The 21646-nt window shown below is 39.5% G+C and overlaps 1 protein-coding gene across 1 annotated transcript in view; it reads left to right on the top strand.

Annotated features, from left to right (window-relative positions):
- The window catches only part of scel (sciellin), a 77321-nt gene that overhangs the window by 4041 nt on the left and 51634 nt on the right, over window positions 1–21646 (top strand). The window contains exons 2-5 of the mRNA XM_051926600.1: window positions 14914–14974; window positions 18430–18535; window positions 20007–20069; window positions 21013–21078. Of these exons, the coding sequence (XP_051782560.1) occupies window positions 14914–14974; window positions 18430–18535; window positions 20007–20069; window positions 21013–21078 (296 nt within the window). The remainder of the gene's footprint in view (window positions 1–14913; window positions 14975–18429; window positions 18536–20006; window positions 20070–21012; window positions 21079–21646) is intronic.

Raw genomic sequence — 21646 nt, 5'->3', positions numbered from 1 at the left:
AAAGCTAGACATCATGCCAAGATCCAAAGAAATTCAGGAACAAATGAGAACAGAAGTAATTGAGATCTATGAGTCTGGTAAAGGTTATAAAGCCATTTCTAAAGCTTTGGGACTCCAGCGAACCACAGTGAGAGCCATTATCCACAAATGGCAAAAACGTGGAACAGTGGTGAACCTTCCCAGGAGTGGCCGGCCGACCAAAATTACCCCAAGAGCGCAGAGACGACTCATCCAAGAGGTCACAAAAGACCCCAGGACAACGTCTAAAGAACTGCAGGCCTCACTTGCCTCAATTAAGGTCAGTGTTCACGACTCCACCATAAGAAAGAGACTGGGCAAAAACGGCCTGCATGGCAGATTTCCAAGACGCAATCCACTGTTAAGCAAAAAGAACATTAGGGCTCGTCTCAATTTTGCTAAGAAACATCTCAATGATTGCCAAGACTTTTGGGAAAATACCTTGTGGACTGATGAGTCAAAAGTTGAACTTTTTGGAAGGCAAATGTCCCGTTACATCTGGCGTAAAAGGAACACAGCATTTCAGAAAAAGAACATCATACCAACAGTAAAATATGGTGGTGGTAGTGTGATGGTCTGGGGTTGTTTTGCTGCTTCAGGACCTGGAAGGCTTGCTGTGATAGATGGAACCATGAATTCTACTGTCTACCAAAAAATCCTGAAGGAGAATGTCCGGCCATCTGTTCGTCAACTCAAGCTGAAGCGATCTTGGGTGCTGCAACAGGACAATGACCCAAAACACACCAGCAAATCCACCTCTGAATGGCTGAAGAAAAACAAAATGAAGACTTTGGAGTGGCCTAGTCAAAGTCCTGACCTGAATCCAATTGAGATGCTATGGCATGACCTTAAAAAGGCGGTTCATGCTAGAAAACCCTCAAATAAAGCTGAATTACAACAATTTTGCAAAGATGAGTGGGCCAAAATTCCTCCAGAGCACTGTAAAAGACTCATTGCAAGTTATCGCAAACGCTTGATTGCAGTTATTGCTGCTAAGGGTGGCCCAACCAGTTATTAGGTTCAGGGGGCAATTACTTTTTCACACAGGGCCATGTAGGTTTGGATTTTTTTTTCTCCCTAAATAATAAAAACCACCATTTACAAACTGCATTTTGTGTTTACTTGTGTTATATTTGACTAATGGTTAAATGTGTTTGATGATCAGAAACATTTTGTGTGACAAACAAGCAAAAGAATAAGAAATCAGGAAGGGGGCAAATAGTTTTTCACACCACTGTAGCAACCAAACCGAAAGACAGATACACAGACACTTATTAAGGTGGATAACACCTTTACCGAATTAAAACATTCCTTCTTGACAGTCTATGTATTTGTATTGCTTTGGGTTGAAATCCAGTTTGCTTTATTAAATCTTTTTTTAATGTTATTTCTCACCAACAGATTTATATAAAACAAAAATCAATTGCTTGCTTGACTTATTTTAGTGGCTTTTAATCCTTTATTCACCATATACAGTTTGTTGTATTAGGAATGTGTCATTTTTTTGCATACCTCAACTTATTCTACAGAGAGTTTTGGGGTCAGAGTGCAGGGTCAGCTATTTGTACAGCACCCCTGAAACAATTACAAGTTAACGGCCTTGCTCAAGGGCCCAACAGAGTAGCATTCCTTCCGTCACTGCCAGGATTCCAACCGGCAACCTCTGAGTTACCAGCCCAGATCTTTTTCCTTGCTAGAAAGAATGTATTACGGTCGATTTGGCCCTGACAATTTTAATATGCCCCAAAGTGTATGATATTAATTATGCACATTAAGAAAATGCATCAGATCCACCATATGGGGTGATGGCAAGCTCCCTTAATTTATGCTTAGATTTGTTTCTGTTATGTGCTGCACACATGGCGTCACCTTGCACATGTAACAAAGCTAATGACAATGTGGCTAACACTCCACTTTATTAAAGCCAGATCCTCTTTGAACATGTTGCAAGTGTATGTCTCCAAATGTTCATCAAATGCCTTCAGTGTTTGGCTCTGGATTCCACTTACAATTGAAAATTGCTCTGTTCACCTCAAGTTCATAGTGACACTGACAATAAGGCTTGGATGTCAAGCAAAGGGGCATGCTTCAGGCACTTATATACACACCCATATACACTCTGGCCTCGATGATCCTTTTCTAGGATTTCTATCTCCACCCAAGAGTCCATCAACCCGGCATCAGATGAAGTAAGACAATAAATTGAAAGTATTTGCATTTTCGTTTTCTAGAAAAAACAAACAAAACAAAAAAAAAATCATAAACTCTTACCTATCATATAGCAAGTTGAAGTTTCATGACGTGAGGTGAATGATTATGTACGAGCTCCTCATCACCGTGCAGTGGTCTTCCTCCTCTCTGAAAAGAGTTTATCATTATTTTGTGGGCCAATCTTGGAAATGCTGTGTCTTTATGTGGCAGGCTGGTGTTAGGGGCGGCTAGTTGGAAATGTTAAAACGGAGAAAGATTTCAGTAGGATGTCACCTGTGGATGTGTCTACTGGGGATAACTGGGGGTATTCTTGAACCATCACAGAACCAAAATGAATGTGCCAAGATGCCAAAATTCTTGTAACAAAAAGACTTTAAAAAAAGGAAATAAAGCACGCAGAGCACAATGGGAGTTGCTAGACGAAAAAACTGGGATATAACATCAGAATCCATATATATATATATATATATATATATATATATATATATATATATATATATATATCTTCTTATATAATATGCTACCGTGGCTGTCCATTTGTCTGTCCAGGATTTTAAATCATCTGTAGCTTGCAAACCGTTTGAACTATTGACCTGAAATTTGGTACACATATACTTCGTGAGAACTACTATCCGCTTTCAGGGTGATGATTAACCTCCAAGGTTATTCCTCTTTTTATTTTATTTTATTGTAGAATCAACTCTTGGCAGCGGCCAGCAGGGCGGCTGTGCGGCACATTCATATGGCCGCTGTTCTCATCCCTACCACCTTTGCCATCACTTCCTCTACCTCTTCATATTTTAAATCATTCTTGAGACAGACTGAACACTTAAGTGCCAGCTTATGAGAAAAATGATTGCAACACGAAAACTGACTTAATCAGTGTTAACGCGAAAAGATGTGGAGAAAAGAAGAGCTGCTCAGGAAGCAGCAAGCACATCATCCTCTGAGCAAACGAATGCTAAATGTACAGAGAAAGAGTAAGAAAATTATAAGTCAAGTGCATTCATTGCAAGTTATCGTGCAGTCCGCCATTACTGGTATATATATATATATATATATATATATATATATGGGAGGACCGGGGGAACAAGAGCCAGAGCCAGGACTTCATGGGAGTTGGAGTTTGATATAAACCTGTTGGGATCCGCAGGTGCCGCAATGGGGGTTCCTGCAGCAAGAGTTGGTGAGCCATTATGGGCAATTCTTCCTCCACAACTGGAAGTGCTGCCGGAAATGCGTAATCAAACACCTGGAGCACTTCCGGGTGAACTATATAAAGGACCAGCAGTTTCAGTGCTTACTGGGACTGTGTTGTGCCTGTGAGAAACGGGGAAGGCGTTTTCCACATGGTGAAGAATAAATAAAAAACATTTATTTGTTTTATAAGTATGCCTCCCGTGTCTGTCTGTGTCAGGACAGGTGTTGATAGGCCTTTTTGTTTATATATATATATATATATATATATATATATATATAGTGATATGGTGGTGATCAAAATCAGTAACACTAACGGAAGATTACTGCTTGCTTCTGTTTAATATTGGTTTAACACAATAATATAACAGTCAAAAGAGAGCTATACTTGGCCAAAGAATGATGCAGTCGGGGTTTCCTGCAATGGGCACTTGTCCAGTCTTTGACCGAGAGTCGAATAGCATGTTGTCCTACACATGGGCAGGAGCGATGTCTTCCATCCCTCTGTAGGTAAGCTCTGCTGTTTTGGGCAGTGGCTAAGTATTTATACATTTCCTACAGTTCAAGAGTCTGAAACACGATCATTCAAGCTCCAAACATGGGTATGTTCTGGTTTGCTGGTTCATCAATCACAGAAAATAGAACAGCCACTTTAAACCAGAAACTGAACTTTTGGGTCACTGCACACTCCTTCTTTGCCTGAATATCCTGCTTTGATTTGTTTGCTTATCTTCTTGTCATATTGCTAACCTAGTGAATCTGTCTCCCCGTCGATCAACCAGCTTGTCTCGTGTGTTATGTGAGAGGCACATATCCTTTCTGTCAGCCATCTTACCTAAATATATCTGGTTTCTGTTCATATGAATAAAAACAGATACAATGAAATAAACTTTAAGTGTTGTACTTTAAACGTTGGCTATCTCAGCCCCACAAACAAATTCTAAAGTCTTCACTCCTCTCCTATTACTTCCTCTCATTATTGTGGCCTTTCTAATCCCCTCCATTTGAACCCTTGTCCTGACTCACCACCCAGAAGCCCATAATAAACAAGCTGCTTTAGACCTCATATTGAACTTACTTCTGGGGCAAACTCCAGCGATACATAGAGGGGTCACACATGTGTTGTGATACCCCTGAGAAGTAAAGAGGCCACCAAGTGGCTTGTATTCTGCTCTGTATGACAAAGAGGGCTCCTTGCTGTCATCTGGCAAATATTACATTTTGTGTTTATGGTGCATTTTTGTTTCACATATATATATATATATATATATATATATATATATATATATATAAGTATTTCTGATTATTGTGTAGTGCACTGGGCTCATATGTAGGAGTGGGTTTAATAAGTGTAAATTAAAATTCAAATCTACTGGAGCAGCAAATGTTTTTGTGTGTTACTTACGGTATATTTACCTGCTTCCAACTTCTTACATTTGTTTCCTTGGAGTCAATACTCTAGTGATATTCACTACAACAAAGGAAACTACAACCCCTGGTGGTATTCTGTCTCAGCCTGGCATGCTGATAAAAAACTGTTCCTGCCAGGGACTTTTGATCTGAAATTAGAAGGTTCTAGCATGGCTCTGCTCTTATCCTGAGGTGGTCTCTTTACCCTGCAGTGTAATTCCTGACTGGGCACTGCTTTACACTACTTTAAGATTTCATGTAAATGTCATGCTGTGTATCATCAAATTTAAAGAGTTAGCTCACTCTTTCGCTATTGTACTTTTTAATCTTTAACATAACATGTTGGTCAAAACCAAACATGTTTGCAGGGGTTCATTTAGCATTGAATTGTGATAATTATATTTATTTCATTAGACATATGTTATTACAAGACTGGCAGCTGTCTCCTCTGAAGAAAGACATAGATTAGAAATTTTTAGGCAGATCATATTATCCTCAGCAATATGAAGCAAGCGAACACTGCGTTCTGTACCAGTAAAAAGAAGTGGATAGTTGGCATGCAACACATAACACTATTTTGAATTTCTTAAATATCTAAACAGTTCTTTTTTGATTGTTTATTTTCTGTACCTCCTTTTTAAGACAGGGGAAATGAAGGAACCCACCGAGATGGGGTGGCTGTTCATTACTGGGCACATTTACTTGAGCAGTCTACGATTATTCAATGTAACCCTCATATCTTCGACTGGACAGGACTCCAGAGCAAACGTGTTTATGCTGCCATTACTACCCAGCTGTTTTGCTTGCAGGCACACATTTATATACAGTATATACTCTTCCCCTCTCTCTCCATATATATAGATATGAATGTGTGTGTGTGTGTAAAACTATCCAGTGTAAAACAAATCATCATTACCTAACTTAGTAAACAACACATAAATCAACAGACAAAAGGACAGATAAATGAAAATGGTAATAATGTGAGCCAGCTTTTTCTTGATGGTGCCACCCTATCATATTGCATTTCTAGGAGACAATATTGTTTTGTATTCAATTTTTTTTAGTTTTATCCTTGAATTAATAGTGCTATGATTGCCTGGAGGTATAATCAGAAGAATGAAACCAGGAAAATAGAAACCAAAGAACAAACAAGCAAGTATATAGTCAGGGAAAGGCAAGAGGGCAAAAACCAGAAGGTAGAAAGACAAAGATGATCTTCAAAACCAGGGCAATAAACTAAAAATGCAGTAAATGAACAAAAGTGAAGGTGGTAACACTAATATCTTCTTAGAAGTGCTTTTGAACTTCCTCTGCACTAGTAAAAGAAAGGGTAAAGTGATCTAATACTGGGATGCTTGTACAGCAAACATTTAAAGTGAGTGTGTGAAGACATCACAAGTAGCAACGATGGAGATGACATCATATCAACAGATGCTGCTGGCCCCAGGTGTCCCTCCAATCCTGAATCCCATCCTAAGGTCACTTGCCTATTACAAGGAGTAGGAGAAGGCCCTGTGTAAATAAAAGAAGACCTTTGCTGCCACCCATCAACATGGAGGTCACTTAATCTAAATCCTTCCAGTTCTTGTTATTCAGTGAGATCAGGGTGCTTAACAGGCAGAATCCTCCTATTAACAAAAGGTCAACCAACTCTTGTAAATACTGGATTGACTGCCCTCTGCTACCTCGGGGAATCGTATTGCTTACTTCACAAGGGCACACTTGTTTCTTCTGCTTATGGGCACCCTTACTATCAGCCCTTTGAAAGCACCCTATAAAAATAAAGTTCATAGCACTCCCTAATAATAGTAGACCAATATATAAACATGGCAATATACTAGATACTGTAGATAAATAAATAAGTAATTAATAATCAATACATATTTGTGCAGAAATAGCAAATTAAAGAGTATACGTATTTAGTCTGGGAAGGATGTCTTGAATTGCATTACAGTAGCAGGCAGAAAAGACCCTCAGAGGTGCTTCTTAGCACATCATGGTGGAGTGAGCCTGTGACTTAAAGTGCTCCAAGATAGCACCTCCTGGAGGGGATGGAGGAGATTTTTCATGATGACATTCAGTTTTGCCATCATCATTTTTTCTACAACAGTTTCCAGCATGTTCATGGTTAGGACTGTGATGGAGCAGACTTTCCTGATAAGATTGTCCAGGCATTATGTCTTTTAAACTCAAGTTGCTTCCCAGGAGACCACAGTATAGAACAATACACTGGCTACTACGGACTGCTAAAACATCTCAGTTGGCTTGCTGGATACATCAAAACTCCAGAGTCTCTTCAGGAAGTACAGTCTACTCTGTCCTTTTTTGCTGTTTAGGTGAACTCCCAGATACTTGTAGCTCTGCACCTCTTCCATGCCCTCCCTTTGAATGATGACTGGTCTCAGAGGCTCCTTGGCACATTAGTGGTCCGCCATCAACTGTTTTGTCTTGTTGGATGTTGAGCTGCAGGTTCTTCTCCCTGCACCGCAAGACAATGTCTTCCACAAGCCTCCTGTACTCTGTCTTTTTCATTATTAATGCAGTGTGTTATGGAGAAGTCACCTAAGAACTTCTGTAGATAGCAGGCACTGGTTTTGTACCTCAAGTCCATTGTGTAGAGGGTAAACAGGAAGGGAGACAGGACAGTTTCCTGAGGTGCACCAATATCACACACCCCCATTTCTGACAAATACTTGCTCATCATCACAAACTGATGTCTGTTACACAAGCAGTCCATGATCCAGGAGATTGTGGGGGAATCAAAATGCATAGTCTTCCCTAGTCCATAAGGCCGAATGGTGTTAAAGGCACCAGAAAGATCAAAAAATATTATTCTGACTGTGGTGCCAGCTTTGTCCGTGGGAGTAGGCACTGTGGAGTATGTAGATTAGAGGATCTGGCATACCATGTTTGTGAAGAAAAAGCTCTAACTTAAAAAATGCTAAACTTACCTTTTAAGGGATCACCCCATCCCTATAAAAACAAGCTGGGAATCGATGTCCTGGACTGCTCCTTCGAATGTGCACTGTGGTGGTATTATCATTTTCTTTGTTTTTTTTCAATGGTTCTTGACTTTTTGCTTCTTTCCTTGATTATTCTTCAGGATTTTGATTTGGATCCTTTTGTTGTATACTCTTATTTCTGTCAATCGATGCTACTTTTATGAAGATCTTTTACGACCTCGCTCTATACAAGCCAGGGGTTGATGGTGATCCCCACCCTCATGGAGCATTTTGAGAGTGTTTTTGGACTCACAAAATATTTTTTTTCTATCTTTGAGAGTGAAGCACATTTTTGCCACATGTAGGCTGAAGCCTGGCACTCAAGTAGACATGAGGCTGTCCTTTGTGTGCACATTTTCTGGACAGACCTTGCGACCAAATCAATTACAGCTATATTTTGGAGGTTTCAAGCTTACAAGTTTCATCAATGAAGAAAAAAACAAATAAATAATAATACTATGTTGGCACTTTTGATTTGTTATACTCAGTTTTTTTTAGCAAAATGTAGGATTTGACCAAGACTCAGCACAAATATCACTAAATTACATCTAATGGTGTTTTAAACTACTTTCTTCTCTTAACAGACTATGAAATCACACTGGTTTGTGTGATTGTGTGGTTTGTAAGCAGTGGCACTTTTTCTATGAGACTGTCTACTTCAATGTAATACAAAAGTGAATTTTAGTGAACAGGAATGCCCTTTTACTCTCACTGTTCAGTGCCTTCTTCGGAGCACAACAACTCTGGCAGCTCCTTTGAACTTGCGACACCTATAATCAATCATCAGATTAGCGACTGATTTTAGGTTTTAATGAAACTTCTTGCTCAATTAGGCAGCTGAGCATTGTGGACGCAATATCAATGAAATGAACTGACATGTGACTGATTTCATTGGCCTTTTATGTAGTTGTGTATTATTATGTACACATCTTTGTGAACCATTCACCATCTCGGAAATGTTCTTGTGGTTTTAGTGCCTTGCAGTGCACTAATGCTTTATCCTTAGACCCCCAATGTTCTATCTAACATTATATTAAGAAATAACCTAAAAGCCTAATGCAGCAGGAGGAAGTCTGTGGTTCTTAGGTTTTTCTTCGTGCTACGGACCAGTCATTTTATCAAGGATGTATTGGTCATTATTATCTACTAAAGACAATTAATATATCATTCTTAAATGGATAAGGTTTACAAAACAAAATGTAATTCAAGACCAATTATTTTTGGCCAGATGCATGTACAGTGTATAAAGCTGAGAACTGTAAAAAGTGCCAGGTCAGGGTCAAAGCTGCACTGAATAAGGGATGCTATGCCATAGAAAGAGGGCCCTACACATCCTTGTCTTTGAAACAGATAGTTTAGGCAAGGGTAATAGACATGGCTGTACAAGGAACATAAACGGCAGAGTGTAATGACAACTCCAGAAATGGATGACAGGTGGCAGCATCGCTCTTGTTATAATGGGCAGGTGACTTGGGGGGTGTCTGCTCCTTTTAGAGATCTGGGGTTCTGGATGGCATGGGAATGTACAAATATTTGTAGGATGGCTAAGGAAAGGGTCAGGAGCATGGCCTCAGTTGTTCTGGAGGGCAGTTCTGACCAAGGAAATGGTTACATGACTGATTAAGCTTGGAGTTGGGAAGACAAGTTTGGGGAAACAGAGGTCGGGGGGACACAGGCAGCCAACTCAATTCAAGTAACTTTATTATCATACCATTCATACACAGCATTGCATCCTACGATGGTAGGAAATAACATTCTCCGAGACCGCAGTGCAACATATACATAAATACAGGACAACTGCAAGACAACAAAAGAATTATACTATAATATAAATAGATAAATAAATCATTATTTGAAATAGATAGTAAAAATGAATAAATAATAACATCAAATAATAATAAAAACAACAGTAGTAACAAATGTACTACATATAGCAGGATATGAAAACAAGGGGACAGCACGGAGTTCAGAGTCTGGGTAGCCAAGGAGTAGCAGCTGTTGCAGAACCTGGTAGTACTGGTTTGGATGCTACAGTACCTTCTTCCAGATGGAAGTAGGACAAAGAGACAGTGGGAGGGGTAATTCATAATGCCATAGGCTTTGCAGATGCAATGCTTTACAGAGATACCCCAATGATCTCTTCTGCTGTGTGCATGATCCATTGTACTGTAGGACCTTACTGTCAAAGATACTGCACTTCCCTAACCAGACTGTGATGCAGCTGGTCAGAATGCTCTAGACAGTACCACTGTAGAATGTGATGAAAATGGAGAGAGGAAGAGCTGGGAAGGAATGTGTTTGGTTTAATACCGGGGTAAAATGTGAATCAGCAAATCTATCTAATAGAAAGTAGATAGTCCCAGAGGGCCATCAGATTTGTTTTACTTTGAGATACTTCATCCATTATAAACCCTCTTCATATGTCTTTACCTTTCAGCCACTTGGTTATTTGTTTTTATGGATGGCTCAAAGGTATCATAGGTGGGAATGGGCTCTTAGGAACTATGATGGTCACCTGTCTAGGCTAAACAAAAGCTAAGCAGATGTAAATTTCATCAGTGTATGTTGTTTTTGTCAGTATTTTTTTAGCATCATGGCTTAAACGGTGTACAGCATTAAGTTTTTAATTATTTTTTTATATAATTTTCCACAGAATGAATTGATTTGACCAGGATTAATGTCCTGTGGCTTTGTACTGGGGTCCATCTCCTGGCATAAGGGAGGGCTGTGTGCCCACAACCAATGTGGGCCCTCCCAAACCCTATTAGAGAACTGGGTGAAGAGGGATGGGACACCAAACTAGGAGTGATTTGAGGTCCTAAAAGGGCTAGAAATGGGTGGGGAGAATGATTTTCCTGTAAATGTAACCTTTCAGATTAGTATAACTTAGCATATCAGTGGTTATCACTGCTGCTTTAAAGTTCCCACAATGGGTTGCTGCCTTTGAGTTTGTTCATTCCATTTCTACATATGTAGGATTTTTTTGGGCTGTTCAGGTTTGCCTCCCTCATCTCAAAGACACCTAATATGTTAAACTGATGGCTGCTGTCTAAGCGAGTGTCTATGTGTGTGTATGAGTGTGGCCTGTGATGAACTGCAGTAAACACAGCACACAAACAACAGGAAACAGGAACAATCCCTGGATAGGTTTCCAGTCCAAAACAGGGTGAACACACACACACACACACACACACACATACAACTAAATAACCAACCAATGCCAAATCACCTATTTTCAGACTGTAGGAGGAAACCAGAGCACCCAAACGAAAGCCATGCAGACATGGGGAGAAAATGCAAACTCTATGCACAAAGCACTTGTGACTTGAATTCTGGTCTCCTTGTTTAGGAGGCAGCAGCACTATCACTGTGCCACTGTGTCGCCCCACCATGAAGCCAGAAAAATCAGATACTTACAGGTCCCAGCATCAGGGTGGTCCTGCCTCCTGGGGCTCTACCCACAAAGTACAATGACAATTAAAGATACAATGCATAAATACTAAACAATATTTAAATAGAGAAAATACTTCAAACAGAACAATGAAAAGGAAAGTAAACAGAAGGCAAGGAATAAACCCTGACTGTGATAGAACAGAATTATGGGGCACCAATACAGTAACCACCTTGCCACCCTATTATTATTATTACTAGCTGTGCTACCCATCTAAGACAGGCTGAATTGAAATAATCAACATAGACCTTAGTGTTAACATTTGCAGTGCACCATGCAATCCCTATTTTTGGTACACTGTATTCATCCCTCTGTTATATGCCATTCGGTATGGGAGTCATAAAAGCAGTGTTAATGTTTGTGATGCATCATCTATTAGAACGATAAATGCAATGCATTTTGCTGCTAAAAATGTTTGTAATGTGCCATCTTTTGGAATGACAGAGACTTAGCAGTCCTGCGGTGGGTTGGCACCCTGCCCAGGATTGGTTCCTGCCTTGTGCCCTGTGTTGGCTGGGATTGGCTCCAGCAGACCCCCGTGACCCTGTGTTCGGATTCAGCGGGTTAGAAAATGGATGGATGGATGGAGACTTAGCATCTGGATGGACACACAGAAAGACAAACAGACACTTATCTTTTTGTTAAGGTGGATTATCATTAGGGCGGCATGGCGGTGCAGTGGTAGCGCTACTGCCTCGCACTAAGGAGACCCGGGTTCACTTCCCGGGTCCTCCCTGCATGGAGTTTGCATGTTCTCCCTTTGTCTGCGTGGGTTTCCTCCGGGCGCTCTAGTTTCCTCCCACAGTCCAAAGACATGCAGGTTAGGTGGATTGGCAATTCTAAATTGGCCCTAGTGTGTGGTTTGTGTGTGTCCTGTGGTGGGTTGGCACTCTGCCCGGGATTGATTCCTGCCTTGTGCCCTGTGTTGGCTGGGATTGGCTCCAGCAGACCCCCGTGACCCTGTGTTTGGATTCAGCGGGTTGGAAAATGGATGGATTATTATTATTGCTTGTACTACTTTAATTATTATTAGCAACATATATGACATAATAACTGCAGAATCTGGCAGACAGGTGAATGCACTTTTTATCCACAATAAAGGAACAAAGGTTATTAAGTTCATTCAGAGAAAACTGTTTATTTTGCACGCAAATATAATCCGCCTATTACTTAATATAGTCGATAATGTAAATAATGAAAACAATATATCCGGAACATGTGTACAGAATTTGAAATGTTTGCAGTTCTGGGAATATTTTTAGTTAAAACTTGAGCTTTAATTAAACATTAACTATGGTGCCTATTAATCCCTGACAGTGTATACTTTTGCTAAATATGCTGCCTTTTTCTAAAGTGCTTGTGATTAGGGCTTGGTTCGAATTACTTGCTAAACCTACATTTTTTCACCATTCTTTGCTGTCTGTAAGTCTAACTTTATTAACTCTAAACCCAAGCCTAATATTATCCACTTTTGAAAAAACGGCATAAGTTCTCTCACAACCATAATTTATGAATAATTACAGGAAAACCTACAGGTACATTTTTAAATTTCCATGCCACTCTAAATTTTTACACTCCAATATTTCATCACTTTTTAAAGAAGTGTTCAGTGGCCCACTGAATGAAAAACAATCGCCTGCTCTTGTGCCCTGAGGATTTGCTTTCTTGACACTGATGTTGAAGACTGTCATTTGAGGCTGATGACTCCTCAGAGCTGATCTTTGCCTTTTGTTTGTGGAAACCTACTTATACTTTAGGAAATCTGATTGACAGATATGATCTGAAATAAAAAGGCCCAGATTTTTGTCTAAAAATCCAGACAGTCATTTTTCAGCTGGATTAACCTTCATTTAGTTACTTATGCTTTGTTAGTGTTTTAAATGGTTTAACCTTTGCAGCAATGCAGCAAGTTCATCACACAATGCAAGAACAGACTTGACGTCATTCAAAGATCAAAAAAGACACATTCAGTCAATAAGGAGCATTGTCAGGGCATAAAAGGCACTGCATAGCAGGGACTGCAAACAGAGGAGTTTAAAGTGCAGTATAGGGGCACCTGGGTTAGAGATGTACTGGATATCACAATGAGCCAGAACTTTGAATACAAACGTCATTTAAGTAGGAGCTAGACTGCCATTAATGGAATGTGATTATGATAATGACAGTTGTAAATCACAGTGCCTTGAAGGGTCCGTCTGTATGCCATACACTGTAGAGTGTAATTGCAATTGAAGTGGGTTTATGCATCCTTACTGTAACAGATTTGAAAACAAAGTCATATTTGTCATATTTTTGTGAGAATAGTAGTTTTGTCTTGCATTTTGCAGACTGCCTACTTCTCGGATGTAAGTAGTGCTTAATTTATAAATCACGAGGTGCCGGAGGTCATAGTGACTGTCAGGCAGCAGAATAGGGGTGCGCTGACAATGGCAACTTAGGTACTGCAGCACAGTGCTATTGCGTTAAATTACATCCTTGGCCTAATAAATGCATGAAATCAGTATAGTTTACGCTATTATATTGTCACACGCATATTAGCATTACATGTGGATATCTTGAAATCTTAAATTGCTCCACTGTCCGCACTCTCTATAGCACACTCATATGAGAGTTTCCGCTCTGCTCAGCCTCTTCTGATGCTTCTTCATTCTAAATTTCCTCACTCCTTTACCTCTTAACCTACATGTCAGTATTTACATCCACTACACTAGAGTCCATCCATCCATCCATCCATTTTCCAACCCGCTGAATCCGAACACAGGGTCACGGGGGTCTGCTGGAGCCAATCCCAGCCAACACAGGGCACAAGGCAGGAACCAATCCCGGGCAGGGTGCCAACCCACCACAGGACACACACAAACACACCCACACACCAAGCACACACTAGGGCCAATTTAGAATCGCCAATCCACCTAGAGTCACTCTTTTTTTCTTAGCTACACTGACCTGACAGTTTATTTTGATTTGCGCAGCCTCCAGTGGATTTGAAACACTTTTCTGCTTTTTCACATTATCTACGTAAAAAGGGCAGCACGATGGCACAGTGGTAGCGCTGCTGCCTCACAGTAAGGAGACCTAGGTTCGCTTCCTGGGTCCACCCAGTGTGGAGTTTGCATGTTCTCTCCGTGTCTGCGTGGGTTTCCTCCGGGTGCTCCAGTTTCCTCCCACAGTCTAAAGACATGCAGGTTAGGTGCAATGGCAATCCTAAATTGTGCTTGGTGTGTGAGTGTGTGTGTGCCCTGTGGTGGGCTGGCACTCTGCCCGGGATTTGCTACTGCCTTGCACCCTATGTTGGGTGAGATTGGCTCCAGCAGACCCCCGTGACCCTGTAGTTAGGATATAGCGTGTTGAATAATGACTGGCTATGTAAAAAACAGGAATACTGTTATCCAGACTACTTTTATAAAGTTTTAATAAAGTCTACATAATAAACTTTGTTAATTTAAACATTGTTGATTTTGGTGGTCCTGCAGCAGAGAAAGAACAAAATTAGAGGAGTAGAAGCTCCAGTATCACTGAAGCTGTAGATGTAACACAGCACCTTTACTGGAGGGTCATCTATTGCATGTTTTGTTCAGAACAGACAAGCAGCATTTTAATTGTTTTTTTCTTTTTCTCTTTTAGATCAGACGCCTAGCTGGAAAGATGTCTTCTATATTCAAAAAAACAAATGACTCTGACATAGGTAAGATAATTCTTTCTGAATCATTCAGTTTAGTTTACATTTTGTTAATTTTTCTATTATTGTTGTTCATTTTCTGTTAGCTTATTTTCTTGGTTTAAATAGGCTTGTCTCTCTTTTTTTTTTAATGTCATTAAATATTTTTGTGTTTTGATGGAAGAGGGAGCAATACTCCCAAACGGATCACAAGGCCATGGTGCTGCAAATCACCCTCCTTATTTAGGGGACTCGCAGCCCCTGCATGTTTGCAGTAGTATTAACATTGGTTTGTGTTCTTCTGCTCCCATTTTGTTCCCTTATGCATTTTTTGTTTGTAACTCTTTTGACTTTTACTTTCAGCTTACTCCTGTTCAGACTTTTAGATTTTTACTTAGGATTTTGATTATTGGATTCTGGACCCCTGGTTTGGTGTTGTAAATTGTTTCCCTTATTACTCTGTATATACACACACACACACACACGAGTATTGCGCAAAAGTATTAGGCACTTTAGTTCATAAACATACTTGTCTTAGAAGATTATTTTTTATTGTTTCAATAGAAAAAGTATATTTTAGAATTCCAAACGTTCCTTTTGGGGCGGCATGGTGGCGCAGTGGGTAGTGCTGCTGCCTCGCAGTTGGGAGACCTGGGGACCTGGGTTCGCTTCCTGGGTCCTCCCTCCATGGAGTTTGCATGTTCTCCCTGTGTCTGCGTGGGTTTCCTCCGGGCGCTCCGGTTTCCTCCCACAGTCCAAAGACATGCTGGTTAGGTGCATTGGCAATTCTAAATTGGCCCTAGTGTGTGCTTGGTTTGTGTGTGTCCTGTGGTGGGTTGGCACCCTGCCTGGGATTGGTTCCTGCCTTGTGCCCTGTGTTGTCTGGGATTGGCTCCAGCAGACCCCCGTGACCCTGTGTTTGGATTCAGCGGGTTGGAAAATGGATGGATGGAAACGTTCCTTTTGCAAAATGTGCAGTAATACAATAAGATATTTTATATTAAAGAAAGAAAAAATATTCATAGACAACTTTACAGTTAAAAATAATGAAATATTTGGAGGCATATAGCCCGGTGCTTGATTAACCTCCTTAGCATTACAGTAGACCCGAGTGTTACTTGGGCTGTGAAAACCGGGCTAAACGCATTAGTCCCGAGTGTCACTTGAGCAACTATACAGATGCATCTTGCGTAAGCATTAGAACCGAGAATCACTCGGGCTGTAAACGTGCTGTCAGTGCTGCCATTCTTTGGAGAAATTATGTCTGAGTGTAGGTTTTCATTAATTATGAAATATCTGCACTTTACCAACAATGAAGACTTTGATGAGAATACCCATCCAGCACCCAAAATGAAGAACATTTTGGAGATATACCAGACGATTGTAGTAAAATTTTGGAGCGTTTACATTCTGGACCATGATGTTAGGTGGCTTGTAAGGCCATGGATACAATACATTGCATCAAAAAAAGCAAGATTTGGCATAAAGCTTTACGAGCTTTGTGAATCTAAAATGAGATCGTATGGTCCTCACAAAGCCCTGAGCTCAACATGATTTAGCCAGTCTGGGACTACTTGCAGAGACAGAAGTATTTAAGACAGCCAAGGTCTATAGTGGAGCTGTGGCAAGTTTTTTGAGAGGCTTAGAACATAAAACTACTGTATGTCAGTACAATGCAATTTTGATCTGTGCAATTTTGATTTGTAGCATTGTTACACTATTTGATAAGGCAGCTACTGTATCTATATTAATAAAAGGCAAAGCCCTCACTGACACACTCATCACTAATTCTCAAACTTCCCGTGTAGGCAGAAGGCTGAAATTTGGCAGGCTCATTCCTTACAGCTTACTTACAAAAGTTAAGCAGGTTTCATTTCGAAATTCTACGCATAACGGTCATAACTGAATCCTACTTACGTACATATATACGTCCATAGCCTGCAGCTTGGTCGCCGTGTGAGGCAGGGTTGTGTCCTGCGTCCTGCATCCCCCGGCCTCCCACGTAGTTGGCTGCCTGCCTATATTGCGTCACCCATCCCATGCCTCCCACGTAGTTGGCTGCCTGCCTATTTTACACGTTTGGAGAACTGCCAATGCCTCTTAAACATCTTAGATTCACAGGTGACGATTTGAGTAGTGGACACTTTGATGTTTATGAATGTTTCAACTCTCAAAAGCTGGATGCGAAGTTATCGATGAAACCGGTTGTATGCTTACAACTCTTGACAGATGCCGAATGTCACTTCAACACAACAAGTCCTGCAAATACTAATGTAATTGAAACAAACCATGAAACTCAAACCGATTATGACAGCAGCAATCCAAGCTGTGAGAAAACAGTAAAAAGGAGACGTGTCAGACGTCACGGTACATTTTCTGATGCAGCTAGATGGAAACAACTTTGTGACGCTGCCGCCAAATACTCGCAGAAAAATCCACAAGTTAATAGACACGCTGTCGCTAAATACTCGCAGGCAAATCCACAAGTTCATAGAGACGCTGCCCCTAAACACTCGCAGGCAAATCCACAAGTTAACAGAGACGCTGCCGCTAAATATTCGCACGCAAATCCACAAGTTAATAGAGCTTCTGTTTCTAGGTACGATCCCAATAATAAAAAGCAGCTCATACGAAAACAACAGGTTTGGCTCAAAAAAGCCGATTGTGGATTTGCGTACAGCCACCGAAACTTTGTAACGGCACGAGACTTCAGGTCACGTGTCTGCAAAAGAACCTAATTGAGGCAACTATTTTTACTGGCAGTGGCTCAGGGGAGAGAGTTTTTATTCCTCGCATCCCAGTTATACCTTCTGATCTCCCATTTCAATTCTAACACTTCCAATTTCCAGTAAGGCTCTGCTTCGTAATGACAATTAATAAGTCTCAGGGACAAACCCTACAAAAGGTTGGCATTGATTTGAGGCAAGAATACTTTTCACATGGCCAACTGTACGTTGCATGCTCAAGAGTAAGCTCAGCGCACAGCTTGGTCATATTACAACCGGAGGGCCGAACTGACAACGTGGTATACAAAGAGATCCTTCACAAATAATTATTTATATATTTTCCCTCAGTTTAAAAATGTTTACTTTTCTTTTTAATAACAATTTTAAGGCAGTACTTCGCCGCTGCAAAGCTAGTATTGAATATATTGATTGGAGTGAGTAACTGGAGGGAGCAGCAGATGCTTATGTGCTAATAGTTTTGTAATTTCCTAAATTGTTTTCATCGTCAGCTGTTACTTTTTAGAAGTGAAATGTCATTTGTTTCGCAATTTGTTTGTGCAGTGAAACACTGAGTTTTGGTGCAAATTCATTTTTGCACGAAATGTTTCACTTCTTGTTGATTTCAATGTTTTTTTTAATTCTGTTAGTCCATTTGTATTAATTACTACATACCAGTTTAATTACATTTGAAGCTAAACTGTGCAATATTTGAAAACAGTGAATTACAGTTCAATGTTTTGTTTCCTTCTCTTGCAGACAAAAATAAAAATGACAGAAGCCGAGTCATTCAAGACAGCAAGAGGAAGACAGCTGTTCTTCAAGATAACAGCTGGATAAGGAATAGACAAGACGAGGAGGTTGTGTAAGTGCAGTATCAAGACAGAAACACAGAACCAAAACCTAATGCTTTTTGTATGTCATAAAGTCTGTAAATGCAAACATAAAAAGGTCAATTTTTTCCTCATTTGCTATGAGTTACCAACTTCTAATCTAACTGTCATTGTTTTCTATGTGACTTTTAGAGTTCTTATTTGAATGGACAATGAGTGGAAGCGATAAATGAAATAGAATTGGGTGAGTTTACATGCACATACAAAAAGCAAGATAAGTTCAGTAACCTGGTTAAGGCAGAAACTGGGTTTCTATTAAAAACTGGGTTATTAAAGTGCATGTAAACAAACTCATTGACTGATTAAATTAAGAAAAAAATGTAAAACATTCTTATCAAAAGTGAGGTCATATGAAAATGGAAAATTCTTTCATGCACACACAGTAACTGACCACATAAAGTCATGTAAATGATTTTATATTAATATACTGTACTATTCTTTTAGTGATCTCACAAGCAATGATATGAATCAAACCAGCCCAATCTATCCACCTCTCATTTTTTAAGTATATGTGTTGTATATTTTATACACTTTGAATACCTCCCTTTTTATGTCTTCGATGGTAGAGATCTATTTTCCTTATTCTGTGACGGTATATATATTATTGAGTTGACGGTGTTATGGATTAATAAAGGTTGATTGTTACATCTGTCACTTCATCTCATTTTCATTCCATCAGACTCAATGAGGTGGGGTGGGCAAAAAAACAACCCATCAATACTATGAATTACAGGAAACAGTGCTAGACAGAGTGTCAGTCTATCACGGGGCTGACACTCACAGAGGGGGTGATCTGGATTTAGCAGTTAACCTAACATGCACATCAGTGAGAAAGTAGAACCCATGCAGACACAAGAGCCACATGCAAACTACACATGGAGAACAAGAGATCATGGGATTCAAACCCAGGACATTGTATCCGTTCGGTGGCAGCACCAGTCTCTGAACCACCCATGTATGTTACTTATCATCTTCAGTTCTATGATGAAACTTACTAGCAGGCAGATAGTTGGTAGACTAGCAAGAAGACCCAGCTGTGAATAGTCACAGTTCAGAATAGATTAGGCGCAAGCAGGTTTCCATTTTGTTATTACTGAAATAATGCTAGATAAGATAGATACAGCATAAATAAATAACCAAGTTTGGGTTTTATAAGGAGTTTAAGTACAACACAAGACTTACTGGTCTTAATAAAAGCATATCAGCAAAAGTGGCTCTTGTTGCTTTACTTTACCATAAATTATAAACCATTGATGTTTGTTTTATTTATTTATATGTGCATGATTTAATTTCTCAAATAGAGATATATCATGATATGACTCTAAAAAAATCCAAGACATATGATTGGAATCCCCTAAAAAGAAACATTTTTAGCCCTGATACTCATATATGTCTAAAATTTGGGAAACCAACTTTGAGAGCTTTTTTTATTTTGTTTTGTAGAAAAGATGAAAACTTTGGAAAGACTATTCTTCACCGATATAAATCTGAAGATTCCCTTGGACAGTAAGTAAATCTGCAACATTGATAGTGTAGTGATAAGGGTGTCTAAAATATTCGCTTCAGTGGAAACAAATTCCTTCTATAACATAATTTCTAGCTTCTTAACAGACCTGCATGCTAAAATTCAGAAAAGATGCTCAACCAACTTGTTGAATGCTTCACTGATCCCTTTTTTGCAGTATAGCTCTTTTCAATGTAAACTTCATTCCACAGATGCTGATCATTGAAGGTTTTTACAGAACAAAGTTTCAAATTTATTCTGGATTTACTTCATTCTGTATTTTTAACAGGCTGTAAAGTAGCTGAGGTGCATATAATACACACTTTTTGTCATAAAATCACACTACGATCCATCCCAGAATGCACATTTTCCCTTTTTGTTTGTAGCACCGCCACTACCTTTAACCCATCCACAATGAAAATGCTGTCGAATACACCAAGTGTTCTATCATGCAACACCACAATCCATTCCAGGCCAAACAGTTTGCACTATGGCAACAGTGCCACCACTACAAATTATTATAAGGTTTTAGATATTAATGTCTCAGATTAAAAATGTGTCCTGCAAGACTGTAACAAGAGGAACGAGTTCAAAAAGGGAGACATATCTTGTTATTTTGTTGCTACAAACTGTCACAACAGAATACTATCCAGTTGTATTTCATTCAAAGTTAGAATCTTAAATGACTTTGTGTCACAAAATGATTCTTTTTGTTCTGTCAGTTTAAATCATTTCAGAATTATTGAACATTTTGCATGTGAAGAGCTTAACAGTCTGTTTCATTGCATCATGAAGTGAATATCAAATTTCTGTTTATGCAAAAAATTTAGTTTTCTTTGTTGATTTTGAAAGTAAATAAATTTAAGCTACACCTATTATGTGAGACTTAGTTCTATTAACATTGAAACCTATTAATACATAATATACACAATGTTCTTGACACAGAAACAACAGTCCCCAAGCTGATGAAAGAGATGGATCAACTCCATCTGTAACAAAATTAATGAAAAGGTAAGAAAACTTAATTTTACAAATTCTGTTACTCCTGGTTCTACTGACCTAAAGACCATGTTTTTTTTTAATTCACTACAGATTCCCTATTGTTTGTTTGAAATGCTTGTGGCCAGAAGTATTTTGGAATTTGAATTTTTTTATATTAGAACTAGAGGCCAGCGTGGGTATGTGTACAAGTAAGAAAATACCAATAACCCTGTGAGTATGGGTTATGAGACGCTCATAGGCAATGTCATGTTTGGGAGAAAAAGCTGTGGGTCTCCACAGGCATGGACTTAATGTTCATATTATTCCACAATAGTGTAAACTAACAAGGGTACTTGGTGCTGCCCAAGGTGGCGGTGTGGGTTCACAGACTAAATTTTGGGACAAAACATTACCTAACATTACAAATGGGGAATCTGTGCAAAATGGGTTCAACCGTGTGCACTTGCATACTGGTCAAAAACATAGAAGCGCACATTCAGTTTTATGTGATAGAGGTGCATTTCAAATGCATGTTCTATTCCAGTATACAGTAATATATACAATGGATATCCAAAAGTTTCATCCATTCAGGAGACTT

Source organism: Erpetoichthys calabaricus, chromosome 4 (genome assembly GCF_900747795.2).
Source record: "Erpetoichthys calabaricus chromosome 4, fErpCal1.3, whole genome shotgun sequence".
Classification (NCBI taxonomy): Eukaryota; Metazoa; Chordata; class Cladistia; order Polypteriformes; family Polypteridae; genus Erpetoichthys; species Erpetoichthys calabaricus.
This window is presented reverse-complemented; position numbering and strand designations above follow the sequence as displayed.